The sequence below is a fragment of the Styela clava genome, chromosome 3, assembly GCF_964204865.1.
Source record: "Styela clava chromosome 3, kaStyClav1.hap1.2, whole genome shotgun sequence".
Taxonomy (NCBI): Eukaryota; Metazoa; Chordata; class Ascidiacea; order Stolidobranchia; family Styelidae; genus Styela; species Styela clava.
In genome coordinates, this window is record NC_135252.1 from 10,097,023 (window position 1) to 10,119,449 (window position 22,427).

The 22,427-nt window shown below is 35.2% G+C and overlaps 2 protein-coding genes across 3 annotated transcripts; one reads left to right on the top strand and one right to left on the bottom strand.

Moving 5' to 3' along the window:
• The first annotated feature begins 690 nt into the window (after window positions 1-690).
• On the top strand, window positions 691-13,121 carry LOC120343040 (uncharacterized). Of its 2 annotated transcripts, XM_078110801.1 has the most exons (5): window positions 691-967; window positions 1,083-1,769; window positions 11,306-11,506; window positions 11,778-11,941; window positions 12,050-13,121. In XM_078110801.1, exons 2-5 carry the CDS (start codon window positions 1,127-1,129, stop codon window positions 12,941-12,943), a joined length of 1,902 nt encoding a protein of 633 aa, XP_077966927.1. In that variant the 5' UTR covers window positions 691-967; window positions 1,083-1,126; the 3' UTR covers window positions 12,944-13,121. The 2 variants fall into 2 exon arrangements, with proteins under 2 accessions (XP_077966927.1, XP_039268043.2); XM_039412109.2 differs by lacking the exon at window positions 691-967 and having other exon boundaries at window positions 1,020-1,769.
• Window positions 13,122-19,169: 6,048 nt separating this feature from the next.
• On the bottom strand, window positions 19,170-21,423 carry LOC120342317 (uncharacterized). The gene has a single exon (XM_039411098.2). The coding sequence runs from the start codon at window positions 21,360-21,362 to the stop codon at window positions 20,367-20,369; it is 996 nt and encodes a 331-aa protein (XP_039267032.2). The 5' UTR covers window positions 21,363-21,423; the 3' UTR covers window positions 19,170-20,366.
• Window positions 21,424-22,427: the final 1,004 nt, after the last annotated feature.

The following is a 22,427-nucleotide window of genomic DNA, read 5'->3' on the forward strand; positions in this document are numbered from 1 at the left end:
CTGAAATACATATACAGTAGGCGTAGGCAATGGGGTCCAAAGGAAGTTCATCTATATTAGAAACGTACTTTATTCATATCTCATTTAAATAGTTGGAATAAGGATTATTGTTGGATTACAGCTACAGGCAACTCTGGTTATATTGCGTAATGTGGCGAAACCAGTAACGTAGTTGTCAAACATATTTTGAAATACTTATACCAGTCAAGGCTTATAAATTCTAAAAACTTTCAAAAATCTTCAAACTTTCAAGATTTCTGTTAAGGGGTTTTACTGGTGCGATAATCAAGGAATTACAAATTGTTGTTGCGCAAAGAGAATATGATAACCGTGGGGACAGAACCAACATATCGCTGTACGTTGTCGATAAAACAAAATACCAAAATATATGGTAATGGGGCAAAAAGTCATTTGTTTATATGCAGTTAAATCGTTTAAATTTTCGAAATGCTTCATATTTTCCATTCAAGCCTAATTGTTAATATTACAAGGATTGTCTCCTAATTATCGTTTTAGACGCACGATTGACGCTATTCTATATTTCTTTAATAATGGAGTGAGAGATCACCTGCATGTCTAACGAGAGAAGAAAAGCGCGCAAAGGTATTACATATTTTATCTCTTGAAAAGTCATATTAAGTGACATCGAGAGATAGACGGCAGTGAAAAACGGCGAATATGACTGACCGGTGATAGTCAATTTGTTTCGCCAATTTCGAGTATAATATTCCACCCTTTCACTTTTGACGAGTATTCTACACCTGATAGTGAAGAACTCCAGAAGGGTAATATTGAGTTGGATAGAGGCCGATAGAAGTATTTTCCCGAAGTGTATGTTAGCAATTGAAAGATGTAACAACTTCCTCTAGAAATTTGTGGGTTTATTGCCTCAGATAACTTTTGTTACGATACTGACTTCATAGATTCGTTTAAAAAGTCAAACATTCAGAAGAAAGAGCAAAGAAAGGTGAGGATTTATTTAAAATAACGAATTTCAAATATCAATTTTGTTTTACATAATGTATTAAAATTATTGGTATACTAGAATATAAAAAACTTGTTTATGAATATGGGGCATCCAGATGATCATCATGTAACCGGCGTAGAAGAAACGTCCTGGGTTGGCATGAAAGTAGCAGATCGTGGCGAATACAGTAACAAGAACCACCAGACACGACATATTTCATCCAACGATATTTCTGCAAGAAATTCAAACTTTTTGCCCGAACACGAAGAATCAGATCGGCAAATGGGGCCTCGTCAACACAATGGCTTTCCTTTCATCCCAGTGCCATCGGGAAATGGAATTTCACTCAAAGGACTTGGGGAAAATGGACGAGGTGACGAAGTACATGCTGCTCCCTATTCCCGATTAGGAGGTGCTTCCATGATACCGAATTTTCTGACTGGTAACCGTGAAATTAACCCAACTTATCGTGGTAGCAGTTTCGATCCAAAGCATCAATATGCCTTCGTTGCTCCAACCAAAGAAAATTCTGATTCTTCGCCAAGAAGCCATTCTACAGACATCGAAAACGAAGAAATAGATGTCGAATCCAGTGATAACCCATCTTCACCATCTCCGAGTAACGAGAATATCGATGTAACAACAACGTGCGAAGTTCCTGCTATGTACCGAAAATCAAGTGATTCTAACATGACATTCCCCACGCCGATGGAAAGAGATGAACGGGAATGTACAACGAAGATCAGCGGAGCAAAGCAACTTGATTTCCGCAATAGCGATGTAATGTCTCCGACTCGAACAGGTACGTAAAACAAATATGGCGATTGTTGATAGTTAGATATTTATACCATGCTATTTATGGTGAAGATTCATAAACCTAAACTCTGAGGGGCATGCAATTCGTACAGTATCTCCTATAGATCTAACCATGCACAATTTTGGTTAAAACTTAGTTGATTTAATTTTATAGCATACTTGTATGTTAGACGTCAGTCCAAACTGATAAGTCAATTACAGATCACCGCAACTTAAAGTCAATGGCTTTAGTATTTCTTAACAGTCAAATACCAATCGAAAACAATTTGAATCTAATTGGTAAATTGTGTCTAGATTAAAATGTCCTTAACAAGCACACAATTACTTTAAAGCGATAACATCACTATAATTGTAAAGATTGTTCTTGACTGAACATTCAAATGCAAATTACTTAAAATATACTTATTCGCACATTATTTGCCAAGATTTTGGACTGAATGGCTTCAACACTTTATTAATAATCTTAGATTGTCGGTGGGTAAGTATAGTCGAAATAAATAATGGGAATGCTTCGCACTAATCCGAAACTTTCCGAATGTTGCCACATCACACACAATACACAACAACAGTTTGTATATGCCAACAATTTATTTTAATTGAGAAGATTAGCCTTAAATAAAATTATTAGCATCTTGAAAAGCAACAAAATATTTAATCATCACTGAAGTTTTTGTTTACTAAAGACGACGAAATCTGCAAAAATTGGTTAAATGACATTTTTCAATTCGAATCCGATGTATTCCCAATGGAACTATATTTACTGGGATGTAATGAACTTAAATCTGGATGTATCTCTTAGCACCCCTTATGAAAAAAACATTCCGGCAAATATTCATTCTGCATTAATTTTTGAAAAAAAAAAAAAAAATTGTAATATCCAAACAAAGAATTTGGGTGACCAAAAATATAGCAGATGCTATGGGGGGGGGGGGGGGGGGGGGGGGGGGGGCGGGGATATGTGTAAATGACATGTATTTTAATAGAATTTGTACACGGTCTAACTCTAGGATAAAACTCAATTTTGAAAATTAAAGCTAAAAAATTTAAATATTTTGCGCTTTCGATGATTCTCTGAAACAAATTAAATTAATCACAACCACTAAAATTCGCCTAACCATATAAATATGTGTATAACATTCTGAATATGTTCTGCAACAATGCAATAGTTATGTAAGGTCTAGATCAGTGGTTCCCAAACTTTTCACTACCGTTACCCCAAAATCGATTTACCAAAAGCTCAATTACCCCTTTCTGCGTTATCAAGCGATTGAACCTAGGAAAAGTGGACGACAGACATTTTAAATCGGTGTCAATCACCAGCTTGTTTCAATATTTTGTTTTAATGGTCATAATTTTTAAGACATTGAACGAATGGATTACCCCCTGTAAATTGTCAAATTACCCCTTTAGGGGTAATTACCCCTAGTTTGGGAACCACTGGTCTAGATAAAACACATGAAAATTTTCGAGTGAAAACAATTTCACATTAAACTAATAGACGGTTGCAAACGGAAACAACAAATACTACAAAAGTGGAAAATCATAAATTTTGAGTTACAGGGAAAAAAAGAACATAAATGGAACTATCCGTACTCCGTATATCAAAGTTATAAAGATTTTGATAAGGCCGTTGGTTTCATGTATCGCTATTTGAAAGAGCGGTTACATATGGGCGCGCCGTGCGAGATTACTTTGATTTATGTGGGAATACATTACTTGTACACAAAGTATTTACAAACAATTACGTTTTGTAAACAATGGCGGATTATTTTTTGAACCTACAATAAACAAGCTAAAACTTTGAATAGGGCCATAAAGCTATTAAACAAGTTCATTACCTCCATATTTGTTGCAAATTGTAAGAATTTATAATACAGAATAGATTATCACAGATATCAATGTTGAGATTTTTCAAGTTAAAGTTATCACTATCTTACTTACTAATTCTGTCTCCTATTACTTGAATATCATTGATACCAAATGTTTAACCACTGAACAGGTATAATGATAATGATATATTTGAAACGATAATTGAAAGACCAGAATTTATTGATATTTATTTAGAACCTATGCCTAACTTTAAAAGCTTGGTCTGATATATAATTTCAAAGCGAAAAATTGTTGAAAAATGTCAATTCATGTTTTGAAAGTGTAAAAGTATTGCCTCATGTAGTTGAAAGACTTCCCTGAATGTTTAATCGCGTTGTTGTTACTGGAATTGGACAATATTAGCAACTAAGAATCGTCGATGCTCGAAAACATCAAACCTCAAAATTGTCTATTTTTAATGATAAAATAAGTGTGGCATGAAAATATTTTCATTTTGTTCGACAGAAAAATATCCGTTTCTCTGCATTGAAAAATAATATCGGTAATTTTTGATTATATATCAAAATAATTCACTCTCGTTTTTTTCTCAAAACTGAGTATTCACATAGCTCTGTACACTGAAAAAAGCTAGTGAGATGATTTCTGTAATTTAGTCTGATTTAAAAACGCAAGTTTGACTCATTTTATTTTTTTCGAATTTGAATAGAATATTTCCAATTGATAATATCAATTATACAGCGAAAATGAATTTCCTTTGAACGCATAAAAATTTGGGCATTAAGGAACGCTCTCTATGTTTATTTTATTAATATAACAAAATTGTGTTCATCTCAGAAATTAATGAACTATTTATTACCATGCTTGAAATTTCAAAATTCTTTGGTTTTGATATAACAACCTATCCAATATATTATACATCACATCAGCTATATTTATGTATTTTATAAAATGAACAAAACACCGGTCTTTTCGAGAATATCAATATTCAAAGTGAAACTAAATCATTGAGTTTGCAGTTGAGACGAGCAAGTGATAATAATTTATTGCAAAAGTACTGCTAAAAATACCACGAACATTCTAGTAAACAGTTATATTTATGATGATTTGATCGAAGAACATGACACTTTAGTAATACAAAAAATACTATAAGATGTGAAATAAAATGTATATGGAAAACAGCGTAGGTATGAATTTTTAATTACTTTTTTAAAGGCTTAAAAACGTTAGCGATGTAGCAAACCAAATCGCCGTATGTGATATGTCGATAGTGGAGTTCTTCCACACGTCTCATATATTCGCTAACCTGAAAAATGCTATTAGTATTCCGTAAAATAGGCACTTTCCGATTGATATATTTATTTATAAACCAATTGATTATAAAACTTAATTCGACAAAGAGTAAGGGGTGAAATGGTTTTGCATCAATATAATATATAGTAAAAGCCAAATATGCACAATGATATTCAAAACGCTAGGATTGGATTTCAATGTCACGGGTTTGGAAAATCATTTATTCGTCAGTGTGTATAGGCCATCATCGAAACTTTCAATTGCTACCTTCGAGTGAGTGGCAACGCTAATTAATTAGCGGTTATGAATTGAGCAAAACGAAGATGCCTTAATGAAACAATCGCTAATTAAGGAAAATTTCGTTGATATTTAGCTGTAATTGGCATTCTTGGCAAATAATTGCGGTTGCACAGTCGTCTGTTGGCGACATATCAACGTGGACATCGCGATTCTGCAGACGCCGGTGAATAGTTTTCCAACATGATTCTTGTACCACTCCGAACTATAAATGAATAAATATCATTTGCAAATGAAGCTCAAAAATTGGACTCTGTGCACTCGTGATGCTGGTTCCACCCTCTACACCTCTGACGTGCGGGTGTGGGCTAGACATACAATTTAAAAAATAGCTCGCTTTGTTGGCAAAGAGAACCGTTAATTATATACTTACTAATAAGTTTTGTGGATCATTATCACCACAACCTTCCATGCTATTTTATGAAGTGGGAATTGATTTCTGAAAAACGATGACAAAGCGTTAAGATTTTCGAGGATAAAATTATGTATTTTCATTGGTTAATTGTTTGATGAGATACTTTGTTTTTAATTAGGTTTATTTGCTAAATGTAATCGTTATTTCATGCGACCATATCCTGTGGCTGCTAAGGTCAAGTACTTGAAAAAACGTGACTAGATTACCAATGGAATATGAAATAAAATGATGATAATGATAGGTCCCGTTAGCCAATGTTTAATTGTATCATTGCATGTTTGAAATGTACTCATTGACGAAATGGTACAGTGCGAACGAAAACGGATTAATAAACGCGATCCCGAAGATATAAATATGTGAGCGAAATATTGTTAATTCAAAGTACTGAAATATCCCAAAACGTTAAAATATACCAATTAACACAATAACTTCGATGTTATATTTGACGTGTGACTAATAATAGCTCAGCTTCAGAAAAAATGTGAACAAATGTTTCGTTTGTCATTTTCTGCGCAAGCCTATAACCGACAGTTATGAGAAGGAATGGATAAGTACAAACACTGCAGTAAACGTAAACCTTTAAAGTTTAAATGTATCAGCGAACCATATTGTTACTGGAGTCAACCAACGGTTATTCAAAAATGTTACGTCAAAATGGCGGTTCCTTTGACAGGGTGATTCACTACATAAAGGTACATGGCCCCACCGCAAATTTTTAAGTTCTTTGCTTAAAAATCTTCTGAAGCACTTCGTAAAAATATTCATCATAATTTTTTTTGGAACACATAGTGCCGACCACTTCGAACAAGTTGGTGGATTTTCCAATTGATCGGTAATTGACTCGATAAGAGAAAATTAGTTCCGTCATAATCAACTCGAACTTTCGGAAAGAAGCAATAACGTTTTGCTTAAAATAATAAAACAAGACTCTTGTGTAATCTTTGTACTCTACAATCGAGTTGTTGTTACGTGTAAAAAAGAATTTAATCTTGAAAAATTTCTTCAGCATTTTGAAATTTTCATATTCCTTCCGAACCCCTTCAGAATCTTCTTCGTCATTTTTTTTTTATTGTATTCGATTGTAAAGAGTCATTTTCATAAGATATACATGGAAGCGAATCCAAAAGGTCTTTTACGCGATCCAGGTATTAAGAATTTTCTAAAACTTTCAATAGTTGAAACTATCTTAAAAATTTGAACCAATAATATTAAAAAATGTGAGCGGTTCAAAATGCAATTCCGCAAATTAAGGAACGAAAATAATCGTTCCATTTACTAATAATCGCAATTAAGTATGCAGGACAGCAATCTTATGTGCGGTTAAGAAACATTAACATTTTTAATTGCAGGTTTAACAGTCCTAATGGTCTTAAAACAGTAAGCGAGCGTCTCATAACATAAGAAGGCATGTGCATATCGTATAATTTACCGACAATCACGATGACTCTTTATTTAACCTGGCTATTTTATGGATTGTTGTAGACAGAGTTGTCGCCGTCGCTAATTGGTTCTTCCGGAATCAAAATAGTGAAAATAGCGCGGTATTCTTATACCTTCTCAAATTAATTTTTGTTTGTATGCATATATATTAAACTCTGTCCTGAGTTTAGTTAAGTTATTGGAGGATTTAAAAAGCGTTCTTTCAATCCATCAAAAAGGCTCTATAATAGTACTATCAGCATTAATAATTTATTTTTCTATATTCAATCAACGATTTCTTTGATTTGGTAAACTTTATTGACATCATAGGACGATATATATCAATTGCTTACATAAAAGTTAAAAGCAGACATACTTTTCACGCCCTATTCGAAAATATAAGCGTGAGCCCTTATGATTTAATTTAAAGCCAGAATCAGCTTTTTGTTTCATATATATATATATAATTTATCCAGATTATCTTCAAGCGTGATTCTGTTCAATAATAATGATGAATCCCGTAAAACCATTGTAAAATATTTGTGAATTGTTTCTGGCCATAATTTATGTCGTCTTATTTTAAATTTGGGACATGGCACGACTAAAGATCAAAATTCCGATCGAAGTTCATACTATTTTGTGTCCAGTAAGAAGATAAACAATTACCCTCAACGCATTGCGATATATATATGTAGAAATATTGATTTATGTACGTTGAAAATTTTTTAACTTAGTGTAAAAGCTGCAGGTCAACATTAGCGTTACTGCAACAACATTACTGCCATGAAGCACCGTAATTTCTATTTTTCTTATCCAAGATATACAGAAACATTGGTTAGATACGTAATATATACAATGATAGATACATATCAATAGCACCTGTTTGACGAATATGCCAGGTGCCTGTCGTACAAAAGATGGTCCCAGTTACCTTTCCAACCGCATCCATGGCCCACCGCAACTTTTACACGTGTGTTGTATAAAGTGTCGAAAAATGCCTATTTTAGCTTAATAAATGTTAATATCATACCGACCCAGTCGAAATCGTGAAATTGCGAATTAAAGCATCTTAATTTTGTTTACCGCCAGCAACATTAATCACAATCAGAGCGATTAGTCGCTTAACCACAGCTAATGGTAACACAAACAGAGCCAGGTGCGAATACGCTCAATAGAACAGATCAGTAAATTGTCATCTGCTACTGTTCACGTGTAGGCAACATTAACTATGCCCTTTACAAAAGTTCATGAAAATGTCGTATTTTACATAATGATATCGAACATTTTGTTTTCCATTATTTTATATACAATGCGTTAAATACCTGAAATTCAATTGAAAGTAGCTCATGATAGAACAACCAGCTGCACATACATGTATATCGAAAAATGTTGTCGTGTGTCGTAAGCATTTTTCCAACAAGACCAAACGCGATTAAGAAATCCAAGCACATGCCAGATATTAGCATTTGAGCGTCGTAACATGCCAACTCTTAATTTTGCTTGATTCAAGTTCGGTAACCAAACGGCAGAATGGTGGCGAACGTGCACACCTGTATCGGTAGCTAATCCTTTCCGTTTTTTGTTCACGATTAATGTGCGATTAGTTACAACGGACTTAGCGTAAACATAATTTGGATTTTGGCAGATTGCGGTTAAACGCTCGAAAATAAGTTCAAGCTGTCGACAGTAAATATTCAAATACAATGCATATTTTTCCTTCAATATTCATGGAAGTTGTTATGAAGGTAATATTTCAGATTTTGTTCTCGCTTTGGAAATGCTTCTTAATTATCTCAAATACAGTATGTTATCCTTTTTTGATCCGATATATTAAATGTCAGACTGCGTTTTGTAATCTCAATGAGTACTTGTGGCATCGGTTATCCAATAACGAGTATATGTGGTTTCATAAAGTTTTTTACAACCTAAAAACCATTAGAGGAGATATGCCACTTTATTTAATAATTACGAATTCAATTCACTGTGTACTCTCCCATGGATGTGCTCAATTATATGCTAATCGCTTAAAAACGATCAAAATATTTCCGAGTATATATGAAAAGATATGCTTAATCACCTGCCACACAGGAGCGAAAAGCGTCAAGATCTTACGTCGAAATACCGTGTTTTAGACGCCATTGTTTGTTGTTAAATTAGGAAGTTTATGTTCCCGCGATTTGCTCTTTCCACGGTTAATTATGATACCAAGGCAATGTGGATCAAATTTAATGAGGTAGACGATGCTACTGCGAAGTCAATCTTCATTCTATACCTATTGCGTTGGTCTATCGAATTAATTATCAAACCACAAACCATTTCTCAGCTGTGATAAAAGAGAATAAGTAAACCGACAGACATATTGTTATTGGTAAAACATTAGATCATTAAACAGCATCCATCATGTGTACGGCATATCCAGACAGTTTTTTGTTTTTGAAACTGAAGATTTGTTGGCGAAATCTCCTCGTATTATTCGTAAAATTAAACTGTGAAAACAAATTATTTGGATTCAAAAAGTTCGTTTTCACATTATTTATTTATAAATTTTCGAGGAGCAAACTAAATTTTTTGATTACGGAATTGAATGATAATCGCCCATTATATTGTAGAAGATTTGATAAAAAGGTTTTATCGATTAATTGAAGTGTCCAAATTTGGCAGCACTTTTAAATTAAAAGATTTGTATGTGGGTTTTCCCTGAACGATTATTTTAAAATGTTGAATAACCTAGACCAGATAAAACATACGTCTTGAATTCTCAGTAATAATAATATCGCGGTGATTTAAATCATATAGATATATAAACCAACTTAAAAAAATAAAGTGAAAATTGGCGCTTATGTGGCGCCAAAATTGAGCTCTTCCATTACAGTGGCGTTTTCCAAGTGCCACTTGTTCCGCTAACTCATTTTTATGTTATTGGTTTCAAAATCGACGTTTTGCAGCAGGAAAAATTCACTCATCGGCCGCCACAACAATGCATAGAAACTACTAACATTCAATAGTAACTTTACCTCTGAAGTTTTGGGAGATTGAACTACATTGATGACGTTGAACGTTAACAGGGGCGGTATATACTACGGTACTGTACGTAGTTTTTCCAAATTAGTCATATTAGATCTGTGGCATTATTGCAACGAATAACTGAGCTAAATATTGAGAAACAAACAAACAACAAATATTAATAATAAACACAATTTTAGTTCAGAAAATCTGAAAGATATGTAAATATTCTACACTAGTAAGCTAACCTTATTTAAAAAATGCGTATAAGTATCCCATTTATTATACGCGGGTTCGGCGAAAACGTGAAAGTTTTCAGATTTTATTTTATATTACTTGGAACATGAACTTCAAGTTACGATACACATTAGGGAAACCGAATACCCGCCATTTTGTCTGAAAACTACCTTTGGCGTCATCGATCGATACTGACTTGCTCGAAGTCTCTTAATTGGTTTTTGACTGTTATTATAACCAAAAACGGATAAATGAGTGTTCATGGCACTTATTGCGATGAAAGACCTTTTAAACCCCTCCACTGGGGTTCATCTTCAAAGCATTAATATGTCAGGCCAAATTCCAGGTGGCATTGTGCAATCTAGCAGACAGGCGGGGTTTGCTTACAAGGCCATGCTAGGTCAATTGGCGGAAGCTGGATAAATTACATTCTTTTGTTTTACCATATTTCATTGAAACCAGAATTTCTAAAAAAAAATCAAGCACAATTTACAAAACAACCGAATGAGAGAAAAAATTTACTATTTCAATAGTGTAAAAAATGTTTTTTGTTTTGTTTTAATATCGTCTGTTGGCCCTAATCAATTTTCGAGATGAAGCTCTACCCACCAAGTATACTGTCTTACCCACAGTGCCTAATGATCCGGAAAATAATCGAAACTGCTCATGATTCGCTTAAGGTGTTTGTGGCTAAATAATGCCCTATTCCGTATCAGCAGTAGCATCTATGTTCCATACATTAGCGAAGTTTGATGTAGGTGCAGTTGCCTGTGGGGCAGCATATTTCTCTGTTACGCCAACTTCAATATAGGAAGATGCTGAAATAACATGACATTTTACACCGATGGAACATAGACCGATCCATTACGTATAAGTTTTGCAGAGTATCCAAGCTGACGGGAAAATCATATCATGCGATTTAAAACGCTTCGGTCAAAATCAAGTTTTGCGATGTATAGAAGAGCTTCAGTCTTAAATATGTATTGTTCCGCCATTTTGCATTCGATTTTACATTTTATTTTTTTTTCCAGAAAATGTGCCATCGCATTCAATTTCTCGCATCATCGGTTGCCATTCTCCAAATCCCTCACAAAGTACGATGGAAGCGGTGGACGAGGAAAAGAGATTGAACAGCGTCACAACGCCAACTTCAATAAATATATCAGGAGATACATCGTGCACATCATTTGAGTCCAACTATGGAAGTGACAATAGACGAGATAAGTGCAAAGGTATGACGCCATTTTATGTCGACGTGTTCTTACGCAAAAATCAGTGAAATATGTCGGAATATCGAGAGAGTATGGACATGGAGTGATAACCTCCATAATAAGCGATTTATATTGTTGAACCACAAAACTAAATTCTCCTTATTGGCGATCAAATGCCTGCTTTATTACTATCTCATATTCACGGATGAGTTCTGTCGTATATTGCAAGTTATTTATATCTCGATCCAGATACAATAATGTTCATCTCTAAATTTGACACACAACTTTGTAGGTATGCCTCTATCGCCCACGTCTATGGAAGTAAAGAAGCGACCGCGAACTGCATTTACGCCGGAGCAGATCAAAAGACTCGAAACGGAGTTTCAGCGGAACAAATACCTGTCTGTTGGAAAACGCATGGAATTGTCCAAGGCTTTGAAACTTACTGAAACTCAGGTACATAATAAATAAAATACCGGTATACGATATACATAAATATTCTGCAATTTCATGGTTTATTTAAACAAAATTTCGCAAACCTAAATAAAGTTTTCTTTGTTTCAGATAAAAATTTGGTTTCAAAACAGACGAACCAAATGGAAAAGAGAGTACCTCAGTGAATGGGAAGTTTGGGCACATCAAAATTACTATGCCATGCATGGACTCTACGGCGCTGCAGCAGCAGCCTCAGCTTTGGCAGCGGCGTCCGCTCCAGGAACATCACCAGGGGTACCCATTCGAGCACAGCCCTTACACCCCAGCATGTTACCATCGCCAAATATGACCGGATCTCCGTATGCCGAAGCCATGCATGGTGTAGTGAAAACTCCAGGGCCGTTCAGTCATCCATCTGTAATGTTTCAAAATCAGATGTTACCTCATCCTGCGCGACCTCCCACTCACATCCACCATTCCCCGCCATCGGGTCCTGCTAAACCGAATCCGATAATGCCAAACAGAATAGGACTGGGGTCTCCGGCGCTGCCAATTCCAATAAGTTCACAGCCGATGATTCCACAGCTGCCATTTTATTTCCTACCTGGACCAATGTACGCAGCAGCGGCTGCCGCTGTAGCCGCCAATCATTCTGGTGTCAACAGAGAATCAACAGATGGCTGGATGCCCAGCGTTTCTTCTACAAGTCCCATTCCTCATGGAAGTCCAACTTCCGTACATGTTTCTACAACTTCGCCATTAGGGCGCAATACCAAGCTCTCCCCGCCTAGCCTGTATGCCCGACCCCATCCTGATGTACAATCACATTACAGAACCAGCGTTAATGCGGTTTTGTGCGGACATAAGTCTCCACGAATCTTGTCCGATAACCCTTCTCAATCACCTATAGGATACGCTCGATGGGGTGGCATGGCTTCCATCGGGACCACTGGAAAGACAGATGCAAACAATAATCAAGCAACTTTCGGGCACGAAAACGACGCCATCTCTACGCCTTCCTAGGGGGGCTGGTAAAATGGATTCCATAAAAAACTAATATATCATTGTATATTTTTTTTTTTCATTCGTTTTGTCCTCATTGTGGGGTGCGACCTCAGCTGTCATATTTATATCTCAATCATAGTTTGCTACTTTCAACTAAGTTTCATTGTAACCACTAATAAATGCTATACATCAACAACGTTTCAGTTCGGAAGATTTAGGTTTTGTGGATAGATGTTGATTCCATTGAAAGATTAGTATTATATAACAAATTTTTTTTTTTGAAAGAATAGTAAATTATGATATAGCTGGTAGCAGTAAATTGTATATATTGTTTTTGCCAATTTGAGGCAATATCGAAAAGATGTGGAATATGCACTAGTACTGCTAAGATTGAAAAATTCAAAAAAACTGACTATTTTAAGTTTGGTAATAAATGCGCGCTAGAGTAAAAAATTAAATATGATTAGAATAGTGTTGTGCGATTTAAATATTAGCAGGGTAGTTTGCGCAATCAGATTTGCGAAAAGTTTTGTTTATAATTTTTATACCGGAGTATGCGGTAAGCAACCGTAAATAAACATAAAAAAATAAGATGTTGAATATACAAAGTGTCTTGGAGATCATCCTTAACTTGACTAAGGATTATGTTCTAGTAAATTAATTGATACCTGTTAAAATAGAATCTTAAATGTGATTAAAATAATTACTAGTATGGACGAATACAAGTTGACAACGAAATTTGTATTTTGTAAGCTTTAGTTTTAAATGGACAAGTGCTAGACAGGGCTATATATATTAGAACCAACAGACATGGATATCAATATAATGAATTTGGTACCATTATGCGCGTTGAATATATGTCACATGCCTAAAATCGTTTAGATCTAATGTTTTGAAACTATGGCGTCTAAAAAACTCCAGCTATTTTAAATTAGTAAATGTGAAACCATCCCCGACATTCGACATTACTTTTTCATTATCGGCATCAAATTTGAGAAGTTAAATTTATTCGTTCAAATTAGATCTTTAACCCTTCACGGATTCCTACAAATAAACGTAGACAAAAAATAGTCTTTAATTTAAATGGTCTGTGTGGTGTCACCCGTGTTAAAGAGTCATTTGTGAAACATATATGCCTCGCGCAAATGAAATTGCCCACTTTCCCGCTATTTAATAATACATCGATGTGTAAGCTGAGAACAAAATCATACTGCAAGACGTTTATCTTGACCTTTTTTTATCTTAAAAAAAGTCTATATTATAGCCAAATAGAAAGAAGCGAAATGTGGCGGGGTTGTTTTTAACCCCCATAATGCTGCACTTGACCGCGATCTACAATAGAAACAAACGAGGGGCCTTGAGAGCTTCGTTAGATCACAATCTACATTTTGTAAAACGATACCTCGACTCGTTTAGTTGAAACATGAGTTGATGATTGCGAATGAAAATTGCTGCTTGGAATCCCACTCAACTTAAGACAATTAGTTATGGGTGTTCTTTGAACCGGTTTAACGAATCATGTTTTAGCATGAAACCGAACAGTTGTTTTGAATCCATTTACTAACTTTACTCGACAACATATGATATCAAATTTAAAAATTGAACAATGTTAGTTTCTATTGTGATTTTCTGAAATATAGATGGGTGAAGATGGCGAAATGACTTTTTTCGAAATATTCAAAAAGTCAAAATGTTATCAATATGAATTGAAGCAACTTTCACCAACATTTGGCGTCAGACTGATCCGAAAATTGTCGGAAGTACTTGAGTAAGTCATTTGGGAAATCTGTATTAATTAAAGAAGGAAAATCCTCCATCGAAAGGTCACATGGGGCTGAAAGATGTAAAACAAGCGCGAAAAATTGTATATATAGCTACAAATACACAATGAAAAAATAATGACACAGAACTTATATACATAATAATATTAAGTTATCCAACTCCAAATATTTAAAGTTAAATCACATGAATCACTTTATTCCGCCTCGTTCATAATAAGGCTATGTGATTTGTCTATTGCTCCGGATATTGCGACCGCTTATAAAGGGTATCACATACGGCCCATACGCTTTCTTGACCCGACGTATACATCAAAAATATCTTAATAATGATATAGATTGTATCAAAACGTTTTTGAAGACTTGCGGTACCGATCGGGCGTTTAGCGGACTGTTATCATTCAATAACAACCCTGTAATACGATGAAGCTCGTTGCATAAAATGGCAGAAATATTTCTCGCGCGGCGATCAAAGCTTGTTACAATTTTCTGTTATTACGTTCAAGTCCGTTACAGAATAGCACATAACTGTTCGACAAGGAAAATTGCTCAAAATGGATAAAGGGCTATTAGGATTGAATTACACAAACCGATAGACTATTACATTTTTAGCGATAAAGATTTTGAATTCTTGAACTTATATTGAAAACGACTCGCGCCTTTATTAATATTGATATGAGTACAACGCACAATCGCACCTCGGCCTGGTTTAACTCACATACTACAAATAAAATAATGTTCGGATTTGATTGTTATTTGGATGCGGAAATAATATATTTCGATTTGCAAATTGCTGCGTGCAATAAATTCAGATCCAAGAGGTCAACGATGGAACAATTGGTAATCACGAAATAACCCGTGTCGCGTTTCGGAAGAATTACAAGCAATTTACGTAGCGGATCAGATAACATCTCAATCTAACAAGGGTGTCAATAAAGACGGCCTATAACCGGGGCATCATTCATTGATCTTCTTGAGGCGTATATATTGAACTATAATAATTATTGTGGCTATTGAAAGTTATCATACGGCATGTATACACCGATTTGTATGAATCACAAACCATCAGTACAGGTAAGTTATGAGGTAACCTATAAGTTTTGGTCATTATACTAACAAAAATAGGTTAATTTGCAACAACATATTATTTCATTTGGACGTCTACGTTATTCAAACTGTTACATACGATAAAAACTCACTTGGGGTGCTGTACGTTTTTTTCTATATCATGTTTGGGTTCCATATATGTAAAAAAAAATGAAATACAATACAAAATATCTTTATAAATATAAGAATTAAGACGATAGAACGACACATTTTTTGAGTGAGCATGTTGTAAAATAAAATGAGTAAAGACTCAGTAAAATCCAGTGTCTTCAAAGCAAAGTTGATATCACAGTTCCATGCCAACGTCACATAGGCTTGAAAGGTGCTATTTATTCTCAAAATCAACACACCAAAAACTAAGTTATGGTACATACATATTGGGATATTAATTTATTACAATCTTCCAAACAATGAGATGAAATCAATTACAAGAATATCTCTAAGCGACAATTGTCAGAAATTAAAATTATGTTCTCATATCTAATAATTACTAGTTTTTACATTTATTAATGGAATAACTTTTGAGATAAAAGCACTTCACAACAGAGAGGTAAAAGTGTATTCTATGATTTCCTACTTTTTCAAAATTGGTAACTTTTTGCGTATTAAATGAAATCTATAGTCCACTCTCTTATTTTTTCATAACTTTCGAATTATTAACAGCCATGGCGAACTGGCGATTTCCCCATAATAATAGTAACAAAGTATTATCCAAAAGCTAAACATATTTTGAAAAGGGGTTTGAAATATTCAAATTACATTTATTTTACCTGTACATCCACTGTTGTTTCTCCTTACATTCTTGCTTAATTAAAGCGACATTGTTTACGGTGTAAATCGTCAGTCAAACGGTGTTTTATCGCCACCATGTGACCGATCTAGCCACACGAAGTTGGATGCATGATTGCGAATTCCGCCGAATCATATCAGGCATCACCCAAATAAATCACCTCTGCGAAGCTGTAACAAATATTTTCATTAACTTTTATTTTTGTTTGGTACTGGTTACGTGATTCACCTGCACTATTTAGCTGACATTTTTCTATGAACTACTGTCATCGTTAATGCTGGGAATTTCCAATAAGCATATATACCTGCTCATTGGAATTTCCGAATACCAAGTGATTTCCAAACAGAGTTAGCATGTTATCGTAAAATGGCATTTTCAAATACTTATAAATGGGTGATATTTATTTCTATGGTGCCATTCCGCCGTCTTCCAATATATATTCGAAAACTGGACGATACCATTACCAAACTACTTGACACCTACGATGTATCAGTGAAAGATTGTATGGAATCGAAAACATTAATCGAATCAGCTGTTTTCTACTAAAATTGCAACCAAACGCAAATGAACATTTTCCTTGGACTCCCCGACAATTTTTATTTTACTATTATTATACGCGACTGACAATAGTTCCCACGTATAGCTTAAAAAGTTAAGTCGAATTACGCACTTGTGTAAGGAATGCGTGGTCTGCTAACAATTCAAATAGGCAATATCATTTTATACATAAACTTGTTTAACATAAAAAAATTATATATTTCGAGTGCTTTAACCCAAAAGCACGAAACGTGGAAAAGCTGTTTTGGATAAACGTATATTCGTGATTTCAAAACTTTTAACCGAAATACTTAGGTAATTATTTTTCAGACTATGTTATTTAGTAGCTTAAAAAACACCTATTTCTTTGCAATATTTTCAGGAATTTCTTCAAAGTTTCAACATTCTCTCCTTTGTCTTGAAATCCTCGAGTTATCATGACGATTTACAAGAAATTGTAAATTTGCTGAGTTTCCTCGTTTGGGGTTTTTGCTTGTCAGCCTTCACAGGCCTACAAAATTATAAAAGACGAGACTGATCACAGTCGGCTGAGAAAACCGAGATCATGCGATTCGAAAAACGCGCCTGGTCAGACTCGAATGAAAGTGCCCTGACCTAGTCCCAAATATTCCGACTGTAAAAGAGGATCACTTTATCGGGCCCAGCGTCTAGTACACTTAAACTGGGATCTGCGATTGCGTCGATAAAATAAAAGCACCAGTACTCCAAAATAACACGGTAATCCGCAACCATAAAAATGTCGATTACATTTTGTTTTGATTTGTATTCTTGCCAATTTCACCAATATGAGCTGTCCCTGCAACTCTTACTCCGCTCTATCGCAATGCCGATTAATTTCAAGATATCACCGTTACAGATATTCCTAAGTCTGAGATCCCACGGAGTAAAATTTGTATCAAGTCTGTAGTTTTAGAACACTACTGGTGTGCCGCACGCGCAAGGAATTTATGAGATTTTCAATGTCTAAGAAAGTGTTTTTAATCTGTCGCGGTCCCCCCCAAAACAAAACTTATGGCGTTTTCCGTTTTATTTTTAGTATTTTATAATGCGGACTACAATAAAGAAATTTTTAGTTACGGATTCACTTCTTTATTCTATCTTTAGCATCTCGTCACTGATGATTATAATGAAAACTAACTCGTTTTCCTCAGAGGTGTGTCATGGTTCCATTCGAGAACAAAAAAAGTAATTATAATCGTCTTCGCGGCACAAGAATATGTCGAGGGAAATTTTGGATTTAGGAAGAATAAACACCGAAATCAAGATTTTTAGGGCTTAAACAACACGCCACGCTGACGTAAACAAGGGAGATTTAAACAAAATGCAATTGCAAACGCCTTAGCGACAACATTTGATTGAAATTTTACGTGTCTTATGTAAACGTTTAAGCCGAAAATACATTAAAGCATAGATTTATTGCTTGTTTAGTTTTACTTAATAATTAGTTCGACTTTGCCAAGTATTGCAAACTGAGCGGAAAAACGAGAATGTATGATGACCAACCTATTTGGCTTTATACATACGACAGTGAATGGCGGAATTGTACTCCGAAGCGTTTTATGCCTAAACAATCTGAGCAATGACGCTATGAGACCAACATTCAGTTATAGCGCCATCTTAATATATAACAACTTGTCCATCACAAAAGCATTTTTTCAAAGCAAAATGAGGGGGGGGGGGGGGGCGCGAAGTTTGTAAAATTTTTCAAAGGGGGGCGCGGCTTAAAAAGTTTGAGAACAACTGGTCTAGTGACTTGTTTCCCAATTTCTCTGGAAATACAGTGTGCTGAATTAACATTCCCTTATGTAATAGAAACAATCTATTGCCTAAAAGTGTCTGAAAACGGATTGCATAACAAAATACTGTTTGTCCAACAGAATTTATCGACGATAGAAACTTATTGTACGGATCTTACCATCTGCAAATTTCATTTCCTCAATTGTGTTGATGAAAAGGCAGAATATTAAGAGTAATTCATGGAATATTTAAATCCAACTTAATAGAATATAACCTTAAAACAATGAACAAACGAAATTTGAAAATTAACATCAACAAATTTAGAAAAAACGGCAAAAATAGTTGAACTATAATAAAACTTAGCCAATTCATTATTTCCAGAAATATTTTTGTAACAATAACAATTCATTATTTCCAGAAATATTTTTGTAACAATAACAATTCATTATTTCCAGGAATATTTTTATAGCAATAACAATTTTCCAAAAAAAAATTCACGTAACAAAATTTGTCAAAACACAACATAACGCAACAGTAAAATAAACGTAAAACGCACTGTCCGTTCATGATCTGACATTGGGTATTTTACATTCGTGTTCAGTCAATTAAAATCTCATGATATAAATAAAAATAACAAAAGCAACAATAACAGACAAAAACACACTTCAACTCAATAACTACATTATAACATATAAAAGGTTTTATACAAGCAGCAGAGCGCAATTTTGCAGTGAATCTATGTTAAATAAATTGGTATACGGGGTGATTGTCGATATCGTACTGCAACAATTTTTGAAAGAGTTGATAAGTTGGGTACATTTTATATAAGAATTTCCCCATACGGGTCATTCTGCTACCTTCGATTTCTATTTCGATGTGTAAAAAATTGGAGACATGGCAGCAGCAGAAGGACACGAATTCACGCAATTGAAATTATTTGATGGAGACGTGATATAGGCCGATATTGCTACGCTTTGGCATACTGTCAATCTAAGCTTGTTTCGGATAAAATTCTACACTCCAGTATAGAAATCGATGGCATAACTATTATTACATTCTAGTTTTGTATTGTTTTTCAGCATGTTAATTGTTTAAACACCATTGATTTGAATGATTTAAGTTCCCTCAATTTAAATCGAAACACAAAGATAAAACATTCACATGAAAATGAATGAACAGTTATAAACTTCACCAAGACAAAAAAAACTTTTAAGCATTCTGCAAATTTTTAAACAGTATAATTTGATGGCACTGTCATGTAAATAAGAAAAAGCAAAAATGAATTCATCAAATTGAAACGACACAATGCATTGGACATTACAAAGAAAACTTCATCAAAAACTAAAAATTCTAATTCTTGGCACTCGCCAAAGATGTACACGTGATTTGTGACAAAGTTTTTCGATTCTTAATTAGTAGTTGAAATGCCAGGACAGGACTTGAGCTGATTTTCTTCATTAAAAATGCACGTTTAAGCCAACTTCTTCTTCCCGGTTGCATTCGCTTTGGAGCGAATAGCGAGTGGCAGGCTATTTCGTCGGTCTGGGTTCAAAGGGCAGTGGCCAATGGTGTGTGCGTTGTTGGCCGTTGCGTCACACAAAGGACACACGTAACTTCGGAGTACAGGGCATGTAACCCGTCCAATTGGGTCCTTCAGTTGATGAGACAAATACCATTCTTTCACTTCCTTGTTGTTCTTGCAAAACGAACAGCCCACATATCGTGTTGGTTGACTTACATTGCTTGGCAGCATGTTTTTCATTTGGTGTCTATTAAGATCAGAATTTTTTGGCTGTTGTTCCACATTCTCAAACTTTTTCACTTTCTCATCATAAGATGCTGCAACCTTTGCAAGTGCAGCTGTGAGCGAGGCGATATCCATCCAATCGTTCGATTTGTTTTCTCTCATTCCTGCCTGTGGCTTGATAAATGGTTGATTTTCGAAATTTGGCGGTTTGCCATGTGTAAGGTTATATTTGTAGAGAATGGCATCCAATGCTGCATGAATGGCGGCATCGTTAGAGTTTGCATTCATCTGTGGAGATTTATGCTCTGAGCGCTCAACTAAAGGAGTTACGAAAGAACTTTTGTTGCGATTCAATATGTCAGTATCACATGCAGGGAACGGCTTTGGAAATGATGGCATACTGATTGGTTCCCTCTTTTGCAATGTAACTCCACGTCCGAACAGTCTCTCTACGTCGGATAATGCGATATCGTTGTGCCTCAGAAGCCCCGTCTGTCTAGTCTCGGGCGACGTTGGTAAAGAATAGTTGAAGCTGGTAGAATCACTTCTTTTTCCGCTATCTTCGACGCCGTAAACAAAAGGGACTTTTTCCAACAAAAAGTCACGTTTATCGAATAAAGACTTCATTAGAAAAAATGAACCTTCATTTTTTCCGACCACGTTGGACAATCCCAAATAGTCGTTGAACATGTCATAAGAATCCACATCAACTTTGTCCATCCTAATTTTAGATAGATTTTTCTCACTGCATGCAAAAAGAAGAAATATATGGAACAGCGTACAAGAAGACTGTTTAGTAAAAACGGTCGAGAACCCCAAAATATAAAACTGCCAGCCCGCACGATTCAGAACTGTGGTTTTTAGTTTCGTCCCGTGGTGGGTCATTTGAATAAGTTATTCGGAAATACGACTTCCATTAGGGTTCAAATCTCCCAAGTGCCGCATTATTTTCGCTTTCGAACAATCGCCACATTATACTTCAAATTATGGCGCACATGCACCTTCTATTGCTGTGTTAACAGCCTTCCACAAATATATTATCAAACAATTCATTGTTTTTATTTACTTAATATCAATGTGAAGGATGATGTTGTTTATGTATCATGGGTCATGATTCATGGCCAAAGCGTTAAAATCAAATATCAACTTCGTTGCCCGGAGGTACGTCGTCCAATTGACGATCTGATAAGCGAGTACAAAATTTATTCTTAGTTTCAATACCTTTTGGATAAAGCTGCTCACAGAAAAATATGCCTTCGAACACGAGCAGCGGCGCAGCCCCAATCGAATTTCGTATTTGCAATGACGTTTAACATTAAATTCCTTAAAGCACTTTGGAATGTTTGATCTTCGTCGCAAACTTCCCTTTGTTTCCCAGACATTTTTAAATTATAAAAATCGAAATTCATCAAGTAAATGACATAGAACTGACGCTACTTATTACAATACAAGAGCCGTACAGCAGCACTTGTTGCCACATAAATCCGTGTGGAGGCAATGATAAACTTAAGATCATTTTTTGTTTTATGCATTAAAAGTCAGGTGATTTGAGGGCCGCAAAAAATAGTTCGCAGTCCGCATTTGGCCCGCTGGCCGCAGTTTGCCGACCCCTGGTCTACATAAATACGAGGCAGGATAAATTGTGGAAATCGTCGCGTCTGGATAACGATAACACTCTGTAAATTAAAGGTTCAATAGACAGCTTTTTGTTAGATACGGTATTCTTATACACAGCTATGACGGACGGTGATGTCGAAAGACCGTGCTCCTCGTACGATTAAAACG